Source organism: Fulmarus glacialis, unplaced genomic scaffold (genome assembly GCF_000690835.1).
Source record: "Fulmarus glacialis isolate BGI_N327 unplaced genomic scaffold, ASM69083v1 scaffold16310, whole genome shotgun sequence".
NCBI lineage: Eukaryota > Metazoa > Chordata > Aves > Procellariiformes > Procellariidae > Fulmarus > Fulmarus glacialis.
Window position 1 is genome coordinate 19,132 of NW_009187257.1, and position 20,763 is coordinate 39,894.

Here is a 20,763-nt window from a genome sequence, read left to right on the forward strand (position 1 = left end):
AAGGCAGAGCTGACATCCTGGAGGACACGTAGCAGCAGGGGCCACTTATCTGTAGAGGGAAGGCATTTCACAGGACTTGGATGAAAGATGGAGTGTGAAAGCTGGCCCTTACGAGGGCTCCTTCCTTTTTCAGTTGAGATAGTGTGAGGGTGCTGTGTTTGCAACCCTCTAGCACAATCCCCTGAAAGAAGCCCTCCATACCCGACTCTAGAATGGCAGACAAGTTGTGCATGACATGAGCTGTGCATTGCCAAATCCAGGAGACAGCAGATCTCCCTCCGTTGTGTTATCGGGATGACCCGTCACAGTCTTGTGTATTGAACCCGTTTTCCATACTTTTCACAAGACAAGGCTGCTAAGCAGCTCGTTGAGTTTATTTCAAAAAAGAGAAGCAGCTATTTGCTTACAGAGCAGAGAGGGCCACTTATCAGTTTTCCTTCATCCGCATTTTAAAAACAAGCTAGAAACAAGCACGTCCTCTTCCTTGCAAGTTCCGTCTTCAAAAAGGAATCCTGATCTGTGGCTCCTTCTCTCCTGGAGTGAGGCACAAAGCCAGCTGGGTCACAGCTTGCTCCCAGCATTTCCCAGTGAGCTCATTAGCTCCAGGTGATGCCAGGCTGAATACAGTGACAGCAGGCAGCTCCCGTCTCAGGACACCACCCACAAGCTCTTTCCCACTTTCATCTCCCCTGTAAATGCACCAGGGCATTTCCATCCCTGTGGCATATTGCTTCTGCAGCGTCTGCTAGGATCCAAGATATATATGGCCATGCACACAAATTATCTGCTCCAAAATGAAGCCTGATGCTTCTGCACTGTGCCTTGTATTATCACCTGAGGCAAGCGAACATGTTTCCCTGCCAGGCTGGTACAACTCACAAGTGAAAATGAACATCCACAGTGCTGGGCAAGAGCACCAGACTTCATGGTACACAACAGAAAAAAATAAGCCATCTTGCTGGTACCCACACCTTTAGTTGGTTGCACGCACAGAAAACAAAAGGAATATGCGGCTAGGGTGGCTTGTTTTTCTCTCCAGGGAGTGCCAGCATGTATTTTTTAACCATCACTGTTGATATACCAGTGTCTTGTCAGATGTAGTTCCCACTCAACCACTCTATTCTTCTCGGGGAGGTGAGGAAAGGTGTGTTGACTCAGGCGCATACAATTTGAATTTCTGGGATTTTTCTCCCTTTTTTTTCTTTAGTGAAAGCAAAACAAAAAAACCACAGGCAGTTTTGTCAGCCCAGACAATGAAAGCTCTCCTTCAAAGACAATAAAGTCCGATGTTCCTCTGCCAGTAACATACTGTCATTGCTTTTACATTGCCCAAGTACTTCCTTGTCAACCATGAGTCCTGACAACCGCACTTACCCCCTCTGGGTTCTAGCCTTACCAGGTAACCCCCCCAAACCCTGCCCCTGGTTAAAGGCAAAGAGGAAGAAAGAGTTTCCAGCTGGAGTGTCAGATCAAGAACAATCTATTGCATGTTAATACATTTAAGACTAGACTCTTTTGTAAGACGGGTTTACTTACAGTGTGGAGAGAAAAAAACCTTTCACCTCTTAGTATCTTAACATCACAAATCAGCTTCTACTGCTTTGTCTAAATAAATTATAATATTTGATTATCACAAGTCTTATCAAAGATTGAGATTTCCTCCAGAAACTGTCTCTGGTTTTGGAATTCTAGGTCTTTAAAGCTATTTTTTAAATCTGGATCAGCTAGGTTTTCAAAATGGCAAGCAAGGACCGGTATGTGCTCCCAAGAGCCCACACTTAGAAATAAGGTATCTTGACAGTGTTTATCAACCAATACACTGTCATACTAAAATATACTTTTTGCCAATTAATCAGCACAGCTGCAGAAACAGGTGGAATACTGGATAATGCAAAGTTTAAACTTGAAGTCAAGACAATTCAGGGGTGATGTCTCCGTGAAATTAAGCTGGAGTTCCCATCACCTTCTAGTATTTCCCTTTCATTCCCTTTCCTTTCCCCTTCCTTTTCAGTACTTCAAAGACTGTAGCTCCTGTGAGTGCTATAGATTAGTTTATACTGCAGGAAGGAGTTATGAAGTTCCAGGTAAGGAAGGGTATTTCTAAGCAATATTCAGAACAGAAGTAACACCACAATCAAGAGGAGAGATCTTTCCTACATCAAAACCTAAAATAATCCCGTCGTTCTCCTCCTCCCCAGACTTGCTGACCTTCCCCCACACCCTTCCCATATCATTATGGAGCATCTTTCCCACAACTTAGCCCTTCAGTGGCTGACTGGAAAGGGCAGTGTTGCCCTCTTCCCACTTTCCACATGGATAGAAAGCTGTTCGCACTCTGGAAACGGTTAGAGACTGCAGGAGCGATGAGGCTTTGTTACAGGCTAACTATTACTGCCCACTAACTTAAACTTGGCTCTTCTAAGTACCAGACTTGTTGTCACTTGCAATTTATATTAGATTTGGATCTATGCAGCCAAAAAGAGGAAAAAAAAAAAAAAGGACCTGGCCTATTTTAAGCTCTGTCATAATTCCTGTAAAACTCTGTTTAGATTGTAAATGAATCACATGTTGGATCTAGCTAAAACTGTTAGCATAATGTTTGAAATTTCATGCCCAGTGCAACACTATTGCCTGTAAGTAACTAAGGGCTCTGAAAGACCGCGGGGAGCCTGTTTGATGTTTTGTCTTCTTGCAGGAGCACTGCAGAGGAGAAGGTGGTTTGGGGACCCCAGGTGAACAGCAGACAGACTGTGCTTGCTTCCCAGGGCTGTGCTTGCTCCTCTGCAGCAAGGTACTGTCCATCCATTACACAGCCCAAGCCAAGGAGGGTGGCTGGTCCGGTCACCCCAACGGGGGAGGTGGGGGAAAATAACACTGTGAGAAATAACAAATGAGACAGCCTAGGAAAAAAGGCAGAAGCTATTCGAATCCCAACTAAAGACATACTAAGAAGGCAAATCGCTGTGGCAGGCAACCCCTTGAGCCAAGGGCCAGAGGTAGGACTGTTACAAACTAAGAGTGGAGATGGAGAGAGGTTTGCTATGGTTCTCCCAAACAACCCCTCTGGCTTTTCCTCTCCTTCCCTAACAGTGAAAATGAATGCTTAACAAGACACAACTGCTCACGGGCTTCATCGCATTCTTGCACTACTGCTCAGGGGCACTAGGACAAGGACCTGAATTTTTTTTTTACATATAGAATCATAGAATCATAGAATCATTAAGGTTGGAAAAGACCTCTAAGATCATCAAGTCCAACCGTTAACCCAACACCACCATGCCCACTAAACCATGTATATATATACGACATACAATTTGTAAACACTGACAGATCCAATCCATCCCAACAGATGGGCGTGCAGAGCTGGAGGAACCGTTCCGCAGCGGCCCTCTCACCAACATGGGGCCAGAGCCTCGGGCTTACCGAAACAAGCAGGGGAGCAGCTCCCCTCCCAGCTCTGCCTGCGCTGGTGCAAGGCTGGCACAAGTCCCCAGGGCCATGGAGCAACGACATTTACACTGGTGTCACCGAGGCAGGAACGGGCCAATGACTTCACAGGATTTATTCAAAACAGGAGAAGAAAAAGCTTTCTTTACAGACATCGTGAAACACATCAGTAGGGAAGAGGACAGGGAAGGCGTTCTCACTGACATACAGAGATTGCAGAGCTACTGCTTCCCCTCTAGCAGGGAAAAGCTGCCCTCCTCAATTCTGCCTGTGTTTCAGCATGAGAAGCAGAGCACACCCTCGCTCCTCACCGCTCATGAAGCACAGGGGTAACGCAACTGCTCCCCACCTATTCAGAAAGCGCACAGCAACTGAGAGATCACCTCGGTTAGCTTGCAGAGAACTGGAACTCATCTGGCCAGCAGCTACGTGGCATTTCTGTTAACAGAGACAAGCCAGCAATCATTGACAGCAATCAAGCCAGTGATTTGCCGATAATTGCAAAAGTAGACCAGCAGAGAGCTGGAAAGAGGTACCGACTTCCAGTGAGTTCTCCCATTTGCGCTTTGGAGCATCTTCCCCAAAATGTTTTTGAAATAAGGCTTCTTCTGTACCAAGCACAGCAGTGTACTGGAGAAGTAAATGTTCACTGAAATTTATTTTAAGCGATTAAAAAAAAAAGTAAAAAGATTAAAAAGTCTCGCAAGAATCACTGAATTGTGAATTGCCTCCCTCTTCCTTTGCCAAAAATGCCACCGCAATGATTTCAGAATTCTTACAATTTGAAAGGAATTTGCCATGGTTATTTTACAAACTATTTATAAAATCAAATATTTTGGACTAAGACTAGCTTATCAGTACACAGCTTTGACAGTGTTTCCATAAATCAGCCCTGCTCCAAAGAGCTTCTAGGACTACGGGAACAAGTTTTAAATTATTTTTCCTATTTCTCAATGGACCAGGTTTTTGGTTGTCATAACCCCTTTGAAGCAAACCGAACTATATTCAGCATTTGATCCTGACTTGTGTAAACTCTGCTTAGAAAGCCTCTCCTGCGTCTCCCATACACCATCATCGGTTGAGATGAAGACAGAGATATCCACCTGCTGCATGAGCCTGGCTCCACTGGGAGTATATTTATTGCAGTGGCTCATGCAGATACCGCGTGGACGTACCGCAATGTATTAACACCACCTTACAGTTGGGAGAAGTTAGGCAACGAAGTCCTAAGAGCAAGTATTGCAACATGGAAGAGCTGTCAAAACACACCAGTGCTTAGACCTAACAAATTTGACAACCCTGATTTAAAAAGTGCTTTGACAGTCAAGAAAAATTCCTAAACACACTAAAAACTCATCTGCTAGCAATGCACGTTTCGGAAGCCAGGCAAAATAACTTTCCCGTGAGTATAGATGTCCTCATCTGTGCCCTGGTTTATATGCTTCACCAAGTTTTTCTCAAACAGGAGGGGGTGGTAAGCTCCCATTGTACAGGCACGGTCGTGAAACTTCTGGTAATAGTGGCAAATGTCCGTCTGCCGTTTGGAAGGGAGAAATTCGTACACGTGCACTTCATCACAGAGCGTCATCATGATCACGATGCCTAGGGAGGGAAAGAAAGCAGACATCCCCATGTCAAACCAGAGAACAGATCAAACATTCCAGCGAGACAGGTGGTCAGCAAGGAGCATCCAGCTCCAAGGAGAAGGGTTTCCTTTCTGAACGTTCAGACAAGGGGGGGAGAAAACAAGTCTGGCCAGGTGGGGCTGTTTCCTGAAGCCCTCTCTTGCAAAGCCTATGATTGACTTGATTACACCAGATTGTTTACAGCGACAGCCACACCAAAAGGCCAATTTTTAAGAGCACTACCATTCTCCGTGACCTTCATGGAAACTTGGGCGTCTGCCAACCCTAGGCTGATCCAAACAGCCCATCTCAAACCTGCTTGGGTAAGCAGAGATGAGACCTTCACCCTTTCCCCACCTGCCTCCTGTGAACGCAGGGGATATAAAAGCGACTGTGCTTGGAGATGGCTCACCGAGACTGAGCAACCCCTGCTCCTCAGGCTTCCCCAGCTCCCCTGCAGCAGAGCAGTGCTGCCCTCCTGTGTCTTCTGACAGGCACATGAACCACTTGAGGACATTCATGCCAGTGTTGGCACAGACCTGTCAACTTTCTGGCCAGATCAGAAGTAAGCCAGAGTTAGCAGCTACTTTTCTTCCAAGTGCAAGAAATAGCAAGACTATACTAGGGAAATAGGACCAATGTATCATATCACAGAAAATTCATGCAGTATCTGAGACATCAGGGACCATGCATGATCAGAGGAACACAGTTTACAAGACATTAGAAGAACCTATCTGTGAAACCACTTGTTTAACTAAGGTGCAAAGCAGGTAACTTGGCCCAAAGTTAAGCCACAGAGGAATTTGCTGTCTGACGTGGCCCGGTGCCTGCCTTCAAGCCCCTAACTCCAGTTAACAACAATTTTGCTGCTGAAGTCATTGACTATGCTGTTACGCAGTTGTTCTGCACATATCCCAGCAATGATGTAATAGGTGCTGGGCAAGAGCAGGGTTGTGGAAGAAAACTAGACATTTGACTGGCAAAAATAAGAAGTGACTCTGTTTACACAGAGGTAGAAGGATGCCTGTGCCCCAGCAGCGATGGGAGCAGAGACGGGAGCAGAGGAGGAGCTGAAGCACAGCAGCTGAACATTCACGTGGCAAACAAGACCATACATCTATGCTGTGATTTCAAATACACGTGAACTTCCTGAGAAGTTCACTCCTTTTTATTCAGCTGGTCATGAGATGTGCTCTCCGATAAGAAGGAAAAGCTTTGCAACAGCAGAATGTAAAATGCTCCGCTTCGCTGAGAGGCTGGATTCAGCATGCTGACAAACAAGACCTTAGCATGCCGAGTAAGGGGGAGTATCGCTGAACTTTTCAGGGCAACCATTCAGTCTGACCATCCCCAGCCCCCCCAGTAAGTCTTTAGCTATATATATTTTTCCATATTTATATATGGAAAGCATAAATGGTCAAGCACTTAGATTTCATCTGCAGTAACCAGATTTATTTGCCTGACAAGATGTGAGCCCGCAGGAGCCGTATCCTTCTTCTTGCACCCTGTGGGAATTCTCTGGTGCTAGAAACTAGAAATCCTAGAGACCATCTCGATGTTGCAATCTCCTCTCCTGTTTCCACATGGAACCAGGCCATGTTTGTAACTGCAGTTTCAGAGGGGTGCTGCAAACTGCTTACTTTAACACAACTGAGCTGCTACTTTAAAGACAGGAAGCTTAAATTTTGGCAAAGACAAACACTGTAAAAGCAACTCTGATAAGCACCATAAATCTGTAGTTGTCTTTGAAAAAAGGCATCCTGGAGAGTTCCTGCCTGCAAACTGAACGAGAAGTGTAGAGGGCAATTATCTTACCAAGCATTCCTGACGACGGTGGATTAGGCTGAATATGCTCCATGGAATTCTCCTGCAGAATATCCCAGAGTTGCCACTGCATTTTTGGATTCAGGATATAGAAGGGCTGCTCTGGATGTGTACTACGATAAGACTTATAGCTTTCAAAAAAGTTGTAGTCTGGTTTTCTGTACCACTGCAAAACAGAAACAAGAAGTCAGACTTTTTATTTCTAGCCCACTCTTCCGCATAACCAACAGGAAATGAGGATGAGTGAACCTGCTGCTGCCAGGGGAAAAGGTCCTGCTGTACCCACACACACTCTCCCTCTGTCCCCCACCACCTCCCCTGCCCCTCGAGTCACGGTGGTGACTTGACTTAGCGAACGGAGCAGGGAAACCCCAAATCTCAGTGAAGGACCGTTAAATGAGATCAGCATCTTGTATAATTTCATTCTGCACTCCCCAACAGCAGATGACGTTGAGAACTCTGCCTTAAATGTACAGACCCCGACCCCTCTCCATGCTGGAGTACAAAGCATCCTATTCTGCAGGCAAGCGTCCCCAGCACAGCCTCCTAAACCAGGCTGAGCTGATTTGCATCCTAAAACTTCCCCTTTCTATAAAAACACTTAGGAAGGGTTTATGTTTTCTTAAAGTAATTTTGAGATTTTTCCCTATGCTAAAAATATCCCATCCTGGTTTTACTGACTCTTAAAACATGCTGTACATACACCCTCGTGTCTCCTGGCAGTGTGGGACTAGGCACAAGAATAAACATAAGAAATGCAGTCCAGAGAAAGGAACGCAAAGACCTCTCAGTTACAGACAGAGCTTAATATAAAAGTAAAGAATGGACTATTCACTCCTACCTGCTTCCACCCTGTGCCTCCAAAGCTCATCACTTATCAAATAACGCCCTTTTGTACGCAAAATGAAAAGTGAATGCTAGAGGGATTGCAACACCCACAAGTGAAAGCCTAGCTGACACAGAGAGGAGACATTTGCTAAGATCTTCAGAGGGTTTCCCAATCCGTTCATAATGCATCAAGTATACCTCATGTCTGACCGGTGCTTGAAATATCCAAGCATCAACCATCAGCAAATCTTACAGCAACTGTCAGAAAGAGTAGATTATCCTCTGACGAGATGACAACCGCTGCAGCCAGCAGCGACCTCCTCCCTGCGGCATCAGCCCATGGGAAAGTAAAGGTGATGACCCGTTACACTTGGCCTGAGGCCCTTCACAGGGATCTGGAACAGGTAAGTGTTTCCCTAGGAGCACCCATGCATGGGATACTCTCAGAAGCACATACGGATATATCCGTGATAACAAAGAGGTAAACAAGAATGGCCTTAGAAGGCCACATTAGGAGGAAGTGGGTTAACAGATGCACTTCAAAGCATATGAATCTGATTTTATTTACAGAAAACTCAGCCTTACCTCATGAATTTCTGCATGATACGGTGCTGGATCCCAGACAATTAAGATTCCAGTGTTATATAGTGCTTCCCTCAGGAACTGCTGCTCGTCAACAGTTACAAGCTTGAATAACAACAACAAATACAATAAAATACAGTATGCTGTCAGAATTAGCAGGCAGCTGAGCAGCAGAACATACCTGAATAGAGCCACAGCCACCCCACTGCCAGTTACTGAGCACATCCCACTGCATGCAGGCAAGGACACAACCCCCAGTGATGCCCTTCCAATGCCCACTCCAGTCCTACCTAGCAGCGCAGGATTTAGGGGAGAGTCACACGAAAAACTGCCATTATGCTTTACAGGGTTTTCTCTACCCATCTTCAATAATAAAATAAGGACAGGACCCGCAGAGTGACCCAGCTTGTATGATGGATACCATCGCTACAACTACCAGAAGCAGGTGGGAACATCCGTTGCTGCCAGTAGTCACCAGGACGGTCCAGGAAGAACCTCATGCAAACACACTGTTGGCTTTATCAAGAAACTTCATTTGAACCAAAAAAAGTCTGCACGTGGGTGGTCTCTCCTGAGCAGCACGAACTCAGGCAGCCAGGGCTCAGCGCTGGGCCAACTTGCTGCAAGAGCATCGGTGCAAAAGACAAGAGACCACGGCACCCCAACCGACCCTCGCGTGAGCCCCACCTTGCCTCTCCAGAGCAGGGTGATGCAACTCGGGCAAGGGAGGTTTGAATCTTGTAAGAGCAGCGATGAGAAGGAATGCGCCACAACAGCAAAGCACACGGGCTAGATAGTATCAGTGGAAAGAGACTGCTCCACCAGAGGCTTTCCCAAACGAACAACACCAGGCGGTTCAAACAGAGAAGTTGCCCTCTACAGCCTGGACACAACCGTCACAGCTCGTGACGCCTGAGGGCAAGCCAGGTCTGCAGCAAAAAGCAAACAGTCAGAATCAAACGAGACAGGGACTGATCTCCTGTCCTCCCCACCCAAAGGCATAACCCATACAGGCATAGCTCGTAAACATCTGCTGAAGAAAAGCATCATCATAAAAATCAGCTCCCATTTGCCCTGATTTTCTCCACGGATCTAAGTAAGAGCTAGCCGACGTATCCTTGAGTATCCCGGCTGCCCCAGCAGCAGGCTGCCTTCCCAGCTGTCCCCATAACCAGAGCACAAGGACGCTCTGGCCAGCCTAGATGCAAATTATTCCAAAACTGAAAAGGGTTTCCTTGCATCTGTTCTTAACTCTGCGGGATTAGGCTTTGGCCTTGACCACGTGTACTGCCTGGTTTCATTTCCTTACAGTAGCTAAAATACCTCGGCCACTCGTTGGCTGGAGCATGCTGGGTGAACTTCTGCGGCCGCGGGTCCACGGACACCAGAGGCAGAGGCAAGGAGAGGGCACGGCAGCTGGCACCAGCCGTCCCCTTAGCCAGGTACGAGCGGGATGGAGCACCGCAACGGGACAGGGATAGGGCAAGGAACACGGGCGCTTTATTTTCATTTCACTGTTTCTATTTAAAGGCTAGGTATCTTTCAGGAACTCTTCTGTTGTGAAACATGTGAAAGGAGGATTCGAGAGAGACTGAGCATCAGCGAAAGCAAAGGTCAGGCAAGCAAAGCCATGCGAGAGGCAAGCAAACCCCTAGAGAGCTGTGACAGGCACAAAAGCAAAGGGATGAGAAACGGGGGGGAGCGCCTCCACAGCCACAAGGTGTTTGCTGTTTCCTTCCCCACAGCACAGAGCTGGTCCTTGGCACTACCAGTTATCTGTCTGTCACTTAATCTGTTTGCTGGAGGAATCTGGCTCCCCAGGCACCTTTAGAGCCTATTGGTTCTGTTTAATAGCGACTGATTCTTTCCAAGTAGTTAAATTCATTTAAATTGCTACATGACTTATGTGTCTTGCCCAGCTTTTTGATCCGAATTAGTTAACTGATGTATTGATTTCCTAGTTCATTTGTTCTTTAGCCAACTCACTGTTTAGCAAGTATCTTGCTAATAGAGCTCCTACCCTCCTGGTAGGTTTATCAACCGTATCAAAATGAGTTTCTTCTCTCCGGCTACCGCAGTCAATGCCCTGTAATCTAAACATGCTCCCCTTTCCCATTACAATCTTACTCCATTCCAGTGGTGAGCTATCTCATTTCTCTTCCTCCCTGCAGGCTCGTTAGTGCCAGTAACAACAAACGCAGCCAAAGCGGAGAGTGCTCTCCATGACAGCGAGAAGCCAGCCAAGGAGAACTGTAAACAAGGGCTGGGAGGAATGAGGTACTCTGGTCCTTGGTCAGCTCTGCAAAAAGGAGTTGTGTCCTACAGAATGACATTGGCACTCCCCCCGCACACTCTTCAGCCCTTATTTTTGCAAGATGCGAGCGCTTTCCCAGGGCAAATCGATGTCTTGCATAAGACTGCAGGAAAACATGCCATTAAAGGAAGTGGTACTGATGAACCAGTGAAGGTCTAAGAAAATAAGCAAGGCAATGTTAAAGAATATCTTTCTTTAGAACAGCTACCAAGCTTGTCAACCTACAAGCCTATCCTCAGATCTGAGGATCCCAAATTTCTCCCCCCCTGCCAGTATCAATCTATTAATCTTTCCCAGCACACAGATGTACAAGATATCCCACTCTACTGTTAAAACCATCCACCCCTAGATATGTGTTAGAGACTGGACAGCAAATTACAGAAAAGTATCTTCAACTAGTTATCAAGCAACTTAGGGCCACTGGCCACACATGCCAAAGGGATACTACTCAGTACAGACTAGTTCTGACAGATTAGATTCAGGAGATCCCATTTCCTTCATTTTGGGAATAGATGGAAGATTCAAACTGTTAAAACCATCCACCCCTAGATATGTGTTAGAGACTGGACAGCAAATTACAGAAAAGTATCTTCAACTAGTTATCAAGCAACTTAGGGCCACTGGCCACACATGCCAAAGGGATACTACTCAGTACAGACTAGTTCTGACAGATTAGATTCAGGAGATCCCATTTCCTTCATTTTGGGAATAGATGGAAGATTCAACAGTAAGAGCCAAAATGAGAGCAGCCAAGCCACAATCCCATCCCGGCTCCCTGTGACCACTGACAACATAAGAAAAGCCAAACACAGAACAAGAACAAATTATAGCTTTTCCAGCAGTACCTGATGCCTGCAAGCAGCTGAAAACAAAATGCAATCAGGCAACCCACTAACAAGAAGGTTAAAACGATGTCGCCAAGGCTAGAACAGCACCGAACCATTAAATGTGCAAATAAAAACACAGAAGAAAACCAGGCTCCCAATCCAGTTATCCCTGAAGATAACAGGGACTGCAATGAGAGCTCTTTGGTTTAGACTCCTGCACTATTCACATGGAGAGCACCTTCTGCCCTGTTTAACAGCGAGATCAACGCTGCATTTTCACTTAACTTTCGCCTCAAAAACTGCAAAAATTTTGCTCTCCCTGTAATTGAAGTTTTCTATGGTGCCTCCATTCAGAGGGGGTGGTGGCAGATGAAAAGCGTCACCCACGGCTGCAGGCTGATCTGCATGGATAACAGAAGCACTGTAACAACATGGCTGTAACTACACTTAATCCAAAATAAAAGCATCCACACAGAGACTTATTACTGCTATATTACAGCTGTACAATCATACTGTTACTCTCCTCCCCGTGCAGATAACCCGGGGATCACACAGGTCACACACATGGTTTTGCTGGCAAACGGCTTCATATCACAGTAAGTTTGGCAATGAGCACATCCTCCAGATAAAGTTTTCTTAAGTGATAACACCTATCTGACATCATAAAAATACATACAGAAGGGAAAGATAAAAGAAAATTGAGAGGCCAAACAGGGCAGAGGAAGGAGGATGTCAGCAGCCAGATACGTCTGCTAAAACCAGACTGGGTCAGAAAGGACGAACTGCCCCACACGGGACGGTCTAACGCGGGGGAATCGAGCGGCAGCACAGCAGAGCCCCGCAGCAAGGGGGGAAGGCGAGACCTGAGAGCAGAAAGAGGTAGCAACAGCTTTCGCACAAGAAGCAAAAACACACTTCAAAAGACACAAAATGAACTAGGGAAACTGGTTACAAGCTAGCTCCACGCCTTGCCTTTCACGAGGACGGCCAAGCTCCTGCTGCTGCTTTGAGAAACTTCAAACCTTGTTACACGGCAGTGCCCTGGACCCCTCACCCAGGAGGGGATGAGAAAACTCCAGGCCTATAAATCTTAGCTTTGGGGTGAGGAAAGGAAACTGCCTTTCCGTTCTGGAGTACAAAAGCTACACTTCAGTCCCCCATCTCTGCCCCGCTCACCCCCTGCGGCCTCCTCCCCCTCTCCCGGGGCGAGGGGGTGCTCGCACTCCGCGCTGCAGCCCCGCACCAGGCCTTTCATCCCACGACTCCCGGCCTATGCGGTATTTTACTGTCCCACTCCGTTCCCTCACCGGCACACACTACTGTGATTTCCTCTTCTCTCTGCATGCGTACACTTGAAAATTTCTCCCCCCGACATGGGCAAACACGAAGGGTAACAGCTATGTGGAAGCAGGGCACAAACACCCTCTCAGATGTACCTAGAGCAGCAATGGTCTCCGCTGTGGGTCCCGCTCTGCTCCTGAACGGGTGGCATACTAACCCTGCTAAAGTCTTGCTAGACGTGGAGGGTCTAGACCACTGAGGGTCTGCTTCAAAGCCTGCTGAAGTCCAAAGAAAATTAGCAGAGGGACAGCCTCATACCTAGAAAGAGCTCTCAAAGAGTCAGGGAAAATTTAACTCGGTGAGCAATGCCTTGCATTAAAGGTACTTTCTGCCGTGCTCTGCAATGAGGTCCTGGACCCTGCGATTCACCCACCAGAGTCCATACCCTCTCCTGGCTGCGTGCAGGCTACAGCTTTAACGGTGGGTCCTTTGTCAATTGTCTTCAGTCATTTAACAGCCCTGGTTAATGTGTTATCTACAGAGTCTGCCGCATCGCTGGGCAGAAAATAAGTATTGTTCTTTTATTAAAAGCCAAATGAACTTCCTTCATTCTTCATACCCATCTCTGGGGCAGGCACAACGCGTCTCTCGGCACACCTCGGTTTGCTGAGCAGTGTTAGCTGCTCTGCAGTGCCGTTCCTGCCTCACGCTCCCAAAGCACAGCAGTGAGCATGCAGCTGGCCTGCCTGTACTAACAAAGAGGCTTTGAGCCAAGCCAAAAATCAAATTACCTTGTGCCTGCCGTAAATTGCAAGCAAGCTACTGCAGGTTCGCTAGCACATGCTAGTTTAACTGCAGTAATCTCAGATTTACCAACTGTCCCTTGTTACAAGGAAGGATGCTCCCATCCTACGGCTATCTGCTAGGGACAGGAGAAATCGGATGAAAAAGCCCTATTCTCCCCAATTTCATTTTAAAGACCTCCCAGCAGCAGATGAACCCAGAAGCCCCGCGGGTGTTGTTATTTCAGGCTGCTGCTCAGCTCCCAGGCAGCACAGGGGAGGTACGCAGCTCTGCCACGCTTGGCCCATTTGGCACACGTTTCTCAGACCTACCTGGGAGTTCACAAGACGAATTGTTGTCTTTTGCCCCACATCTTCTTGAAACCCCTTGATAGGAGCCCCATTGAATCGCAAGACGGCATCGTGGCTGTCTGAAAGCAAAACAGAGTGAAAACCCATGAGCTAACGACTGGTTTTTGAGTGATAGAAGAGATGTGTAATAGGTTATTCACCTGCATTTCTAATACAATCTGGCTAGTCCCTGACTTTCCACCTAACAGCTAGAAATACCAAGCCAGATTCTGTGGAAGAAGTTGTTCGTCTAACTTCATGATCAATACACTTTTAAAAATCCACTTTTTCAAACTACAATCCACTAGCAGGCTGAGAGAGCAGCCCTAGCATTTGCTCTGCACGGAGGAACATGGCATCTCTCTCCCTCTCCCTCTTTTTCCTTCCAAACACTTCACCAGGAGATAGACTGATATATAATTAATTTACAATGTGGCTGGCTGCAAACTAAGGGACTAGGAAATAATGGCGAGCCAGTGTCCTCTCTTGCAGCCTGGAGGTTGACCAGCCTAAGAAACACATATAACAGCCACAGTGGAAAATGAAGCTGGCTTCAGCCTGCCAGCATACCTCCCACATTACAGAAATAAAACCACCGCTGTGCATTTAACAGGCATGGCTTGTTACACGCCTTGGGATTCACTGCATTTTCCTCTGCTGGCATCATCTCTTAAGATAGCACAGCATTCCTCCCGCACCCTCCTCTGCCTCCGCACAGCAGGCCAAGCTGCCGTAATGCCAGGGAGCCAGGCTGCTGCTGCGGCACAGAGAGCGTACGTGCCCGGCACCCCGGCACCCCGGCTTCTCCATACCTACTGGCTAGATTTGGACAGGAAACCTTCTACGTGATCAGAGGTGTTCAGCCGCAGGAGCAGGACCAGCTCCCCCGCCTTCGCGCCGAGGCCACACGACCACAGCTCACACCAGCTGCAGCTGGGTCTGCGGGGAACTGCCGAGTCCCCAGCCAGGGCAGAAGGGCTCGCCTGGTCCGGAACCCGGCCTTTTCGAGATCATTTTCTTGAAAACAGCGGTGTTCTCATAAGCAATGTTGGAGGATCAGTAATCACTGGCAGTGAAGACTAGTTTCTCAGCTATTTTATTCTCATAGACAAGTGGATCTTGTTTAGAGCCCTTCCAAAGCAACACACAAAACCCAGAAAGGTGATGTTTCTGAAAAAAATGTGTCCATGCTGAGAAGCAGCTGTATAGTTACCACTACAGACCCTTAACTCCACATCTTACCTTCCATCAATGGAGTACAGGGTTATAATTTCTCCATATAACTTCAGCCAGACACCAAGCGTTATTACGCCCTAAATTTGCATTTTAAAAGGGCGTTTAATGACTGCACAAGCAGAGTAGCTGGCTCTCTGAAGCACTCTGTCTCCGGGTGGTTGTGCTGCACTCAGTATTTTCCATATCGGACTTTTCACTGGCAATTGATAACCTCCAATAACCCCAAGAGTCCAGTAAGAGAAGAGCTGCTTGTTGACAAGCTTCTCCCTGTTCTGCTCTGCCAGCCTCCCTTACATTGACTCATTTGATATCTTAACATAATTACACAGAACAAGTATTTCCTGGCCATTTAAGGAATAATAATTCAGGAATCTGTTGCGCTCATCTACGCAAATGCTTCATTTTAAGCCTGTCAGATATAGTACCTTTTTGGCACCTTCCTCCAACAAAACCACGGCTTTTGCTACGTGGAAATACATCAGGTGAAAACTGGAAAAAAACCGTACATAAATACACTGAATACTCCTGAATTCTTCAATATTCACCCTGCCCAGCTCAAGGCTGCAAGTGCCCAAAACTCTGCAGAATCACTAGCAGAGATGATTGCTTGAGCAGAAAGGTTACAGTCTGCGACCCAGGCGTGAGGAACACAAGCCAGGGACACCAGCAGGGGTTAATGGCATTTGCCTCGGGCACATTACACAGTGACCTTTCCAGCATCCATCCCTTGTGATCTGGAACAAACTGGTGCTTCAGTTTCGGGGACAGGCTCAGAGACCGGCTGTAGGAACAATGAAATGGCTTTCCACATCTGACGTCCTCTCAGCTGTGCCGCAGCCAGAACACAGCCCATGGAACTTCTTGGCTGCTCCGACACCAAATCCAGCGCTTGCATGGACTGCATTACAACACGCCGTAAACACCATCCTCAGCTCTTGAGAGGGTCTCCTCATGGAGGAGCGAGCAGTTTTATCAGTATGCTAGAGTCTAACAAAGACACCCTCGGGCACAAGCCAGCTATGTCAGAGGAGTGTTCAACAGAAGGTCACTTCTGTGGAAACCTTTAGCTACTGAACTTCAAGAGGCACTTAAATCAGCCAAGACAGGTACTCAAAGAAAAAAATCAGAATTGGCTTCCCAAGTCTTGACCTATCTGGCCTCAAACACTTGTAAGAGGCGGAAACAATTACATCAACCAACTCCCACCCATAATTTTTAGCAAGAGGCAATGCTATCCTGGTTAATACCACCACCACTACCTTTTTCATCGCATCTTTCATAGCATTTTAACACACTTCAGACTGTTCAACTTCATTCTAGCGCTTGCCCACCAGCTCTGTGGAGCACATAGGAGTTTGGGGGCAAACTTTTGAGCAACTACCAGAAGAAAACCCTGACCTTCCCACAAGCATCTGGGGACTACGCTTCTGAAGGCTTTGCCCAGGTCATTTGTGAATAAAGTATTAAAGGGCCATCTGCTTGTTTCAGAGGATGAAGGCTACTTCCAAATTAGTGCAGCCCAAAGGGACCTGATCCAACAGAGAACTTATTGACACACCGAAGTCTGCAAACAATTTCCATCAGAGAGAACATCCATAGGCTTTAAAACTTCTGCAGTGAAGCTGCAGTTCAGCAAAGTGTGAATCGTAACTGAGCCTCGAACAACAATTAATGAAGAAAGCTGAGGGAACTGCAGGCACAGGAGAATTTTCTGCCAGGCACAAAATCCTGAGTTGACGGCTGGAGAGTTAGTTTCCCCTGCATGCTGCTTTCTTAAAGACACAAAATGCTTTGCTATCAAAACATGCTTCTTTATAATCCACAATACAAGACCTATGTTTCGGCATTTACTAATTAATACATTAACCTCAGATAAATAAGGTCAGATAAGACTTTCCAAAGCATCACCAAACTTTGTCTAAAGAAGAGATAAAATAAAGCCCTGTAAAGTTTTTCCACAGTCTTCTGCGCCACTCAAACTCAGCCACTGCCTTATGGTTCAGAATGAAGCAATGCCACTTTTGGAAGGCCATGAGCATGAATTACAGCGTTACTGAGGTTGGAAGGGACCTCTGAAGATTGTCTGTGCCCAGCCCCTCTGCTCAATGCAAGGTCAACTAGAGCAGATTGCTCAGGGCTGTGTCCAGTGGGACTTCTTTCCCTTTAGAGTTTTCTTTTACTTCTCTTCTGAAGAATTCTTTCTGAATAAAAAAGTTCTGACCATTGACTGTGGAATGAGCACATTGGCATTACTCAACCCATCGCAAGTCCTCTCAAGAAATAAACACTTGAGGAACCAAGACCTCTCCCTGTGTTAGTGCTACCCTCTGGTGATGCCAACACGATCACGAAAATTGGAAGGACCAGCTGGAATAGAACTACCTGCACATAAGTCATGTCCTTTCAGCTCAACCCAACCCCTTCCACTCCCTTGGGGCTTGCCCGTTTTGGTCTGCCCAAGGTCTAAGGCTCTGTGATCTAGGGCATCAGAAGGCAGCCTACGCTGCGCGGTGTGTGCACTCAGAGAGGACGGGAGTGTCTGATCATTACTCCCATCTCCTCCTAGGCTGCAATGTTCACTAACTTTAGAAGAAGTCTAAGGATAATATTTCAACTTATTTTAAACACCTTCGTGACCACAGCAGAGACTCACTGGTAAGAGTGTGACAGTAGCTTACTTCTATTCAGCGTAAGTTATAAAACAATGTTATTTGAATTTATGTGAATAGAAAGATACCAACCTATCTCTTGTCCCAAATGAGATGATTTCAGAGACCCTGCTGAGGACACAACAGCACAGCGACCCAGGCGGCCCACTGTTTCATTGAGGCTTTTCCCTGGTAGGTATTGCTGCCATTCGGAGGTATCAAAAGGACCATCAGATCCCTGTATCATGGTCACGTTCACCCTGTCCCGTAGCTGGCAGAGCAGCTTCTCTGGGCTGAGTTTAGCAGTGTTCCTCTTTCCGTTGTAAGTCACATTGTACTTGTTCATGGACAGGTAGTTTTTTCTGACCTTCTGCAGCCTGGGTATAAGATTTCTGGATGAACTGTCCTTATCCCATACCTTCACAGAGTCTGCTGCTTTCTTGGACTTTTCTGCTGTTCCAGAGGTGCTGCCTTTTACTTTGTTGCGGTTACTAAGCCAAGTTTTGGGTATCTGACTCAATTCACTGGCTGCTTCACGGAAAAGGCCCTGTGATTTAAGTGGGTTCCATTTTTCCGAAGTCCTGTGAACCTGCAAAGCATGGCTCTCGGTCTTGAAAGGAACATAGTAGCTTCTTCTCGTCTCTCTCCACAGGCAAACCGTCAGAGCTACCAGTATCACCACAAGAACACACGTTAATTTTTTCAACACATTGACGTGAACCATAGTGTACGGTGCATCCAAATGGGACACTGAACACCGGGCAGGGAGCTGGTCCTGGGAGAGAGGAACACACCTCAGTCAGGGCTGCATGCACAGGCATGCGTATATATATAAATACCAGTCTGTGGGCAATGGGAGGGGAGAGGGAGAACAGAGGGGCAATTTTAAAATTTCAAGTCGTTTAAAGATCTCATTTCAAAGTCCACCACCTCAAACATCAAACAGATAGACTTGAGCTGGCCTTTAGCGATCGCATGCTATGTAATGGTGATCTGAGGCCACTGCCACTCAAACCATTCTTCTATTCCCTTCCACAAGTGACAGTCAAGTTTAACACAGCCAGTTTCATACCAGCAGCAGGGCAAGTCTCCACTTTGCTTTCTTTCACCTCCCATCTCAGCCAGCCAATATCCAAATCCCACCACTAGCATTTCCAGAACTGAGCTTCTACTTGACCATAGGCATGAACACTAATGAAGCACATAATGAGGCGTACAACTGTGGGGAAAAAAAAAGGTATGAGCTCGTGAACACCAGGAGCTTCACCAGCCTGGTACTGACACACTTGGTGGCTTCACAGGGAACTTCTGCAAGCCTGCAATGGGCTAAGTGCACGCCCAACATGAAACCTCACTAAACAGTGGCTGGGAGCCAATTAATCCACAGTAGGGTTTGAGGCATGTTTGGGTTCATAAATGCACTTTGATAAACATTACTCAAGGCATGCTACCCCCGGAGAAAGCAAAGCCAGACCCTGTTGTCCAGCACTGCCTGTCCTCTTTTGCGCTACCTCGTATTAGCAGACACCTCCAGCTCCCATCATGTTATAAGGGGGCAATTCAATACAAGGAGGGCCCAAAGGGCAGCTCAACCTAGGCAGCACAAGGGGCTGGTGTAGGAAACATATGCTGAGGCATAAACACCTCGTGAGTGGCACACGGGACCACAGAAGACAGGAGGCCAGCTGCTCATTTCCCTACGTGGCTGCTCTGGGATGCGACCACGAACGTGGGAGCAGTATAGAGACAGCACGTGTCCCAGTGCTCCTCAGGAGACAAAGACGTGCCGATCACTACCCATCCTAGCAACAACTCCCTCCTTGAGCAACTTGCTGAAAGCAAGCAGTGCTGAGCTGTGGTACTGAGAAGTTACTGAGCTACCGACACGCTACCTGTGGATAAAGCAGCAGCTCTCCAACTCAAGTCATTTTGGGCTGTTGGCAGATTTTCTTCCCAGGGTTTAAGCAGGATATCCCAAAACACAACAGTTCTGTGACACGCTGAAGAGTTCAAGAAACACCTGTAAAAACAGAGGAAAAAAAAAAAAACCTATTATGGAAGAAGCTCGTGGAGATGAGCAAGTATTTCCTCAGATAAGCCTGCGGTCCCACAAAAGCTGTTACCCCAGGCGTGGAAGGGCCAGCAGCAAACACATTAACATCACATAAGCCTTTTAAACGCTGAAATGCCCACTGAAAATGGGCATTAGTCTGAAATCTACTCTCAGCTAAAGCAGGAACTGGTTCGCAGGCTGCCTGCTCTATGCTCCCACCAGACCAACAGCCTTCTCCGCAGAGAAGGCTCTGAGCAGTGGATGCACCTGTAATACAGTGAAGGAAAAATCCCAATGCTAATGCTTAACACAACAAACAGGAAAGGAAAGAAAAAGCTAACTTTTCCTAGGGAAATATCTTACTGCCTATTCTTCGGCGATTCATGCACTCTTCCTCAAATGCAGAGGAGACTCCCCGCTTTTTTGGAGCGAGTTGTATGAAAAGTTGCTTTAAAACATATATCTTAATCCACAGATCTTCACAAAATAGACAAATATATTTTAGACTTTACAGCTTCACTCTACCAAGGAAATGCAGCAAGAGAAAGGGAGATTTCACAGTATTATACAATTCAAGAAGTAACTTGCTTCTGCAGGAACTCTGAGTCAGTACAATGCCACATAAGCTAAATCACAAATGCTACCCTTCACAGGATTAAATACTAAATTATTAAATCATCCTAATCCTGACTACTTATATTTTCTTTTAACTCTATTAAGAACTCAACTTGTTTTCTTACAGAGCAGCCCACAATTAAAAAGCAAAGATTGTTCTACCTCCAGTTCTTAAACAACAATAAAAAAAAAGATTCAAGAAGCACAAGTCATTCCAGCTTTTATTTAAATAACTTCCCCTGCCTTGACAGACCATCTCACTTTTCATTTGCTTGAGAAGCAAGCGCTAGAAAGGCACGCTGAAGTCTTTTTGGCCAGTATGGTTTCAGACGCAGAGGTACAGCAGTCTG

General features: G+C 46.7%; 1 protein-coding gene across 1 annotated transcript; it reads right to left on the minus strand.

Annotated features, from left to right (window-relative positions):
• Positions 1–4,499: 4,499 nt before the first annotated feature.
• ST6GAL1 (ST6 beta-galactosamide alpha-2,6-sialyltranferase 1) lies at positions 4,500–19,676 on the minus strand. Its single transcript, XM_009574528.1, has 6 exons — positions 19,638–19,676; positions 17,839–18,520; positions 13,844–13,941; positions 8,310–8,411; positions 6,888–7,062; positions 4,500–5,049 (listed from the first exon to the last, which is right to left on the minus strand). The coding sequence occupies exons 2-6, from the start codon at positions 18,467–18,469 to the stop codon at positions 4,808–4,810; spliced, it is 1,248 nt and encodes a 415-aa protein (XP_009572823.1). The 5' UTR covers positions 18,470–18,520; positions 19,638–19,676; the 3' UTR covers positions 4,500–4,807.
• Positions 19,677–20,763: the final 1,087 nt, after the last annotated feature.

Excerpts from the sequence above, each read along its gene's own strand:
- ST6GAL1 (XM_009574528.1), bottom strand. The coding sequence starts at position 18,469 with ATGGTTCACGTCAATGTGTTGAAAAAATTAACGTGTGTTCTTGTGGTG. Across the intron at positions 8,412-13,843 it reads TTCGTCTTGTGAACTCCCAG|CTTGTAACTGTTGACGAGCA; the intron begins GTAGGTCTGAGA and ends TTGTTATTCAAG. Across the intron at positions 7,063-8,309 it reads ATCATGCAGAAATTCATGAG|TGGTACAGAAAACCAGACTA; the intron begins GTAAGGCTGAGT and ends TCTGTTTTGCAG.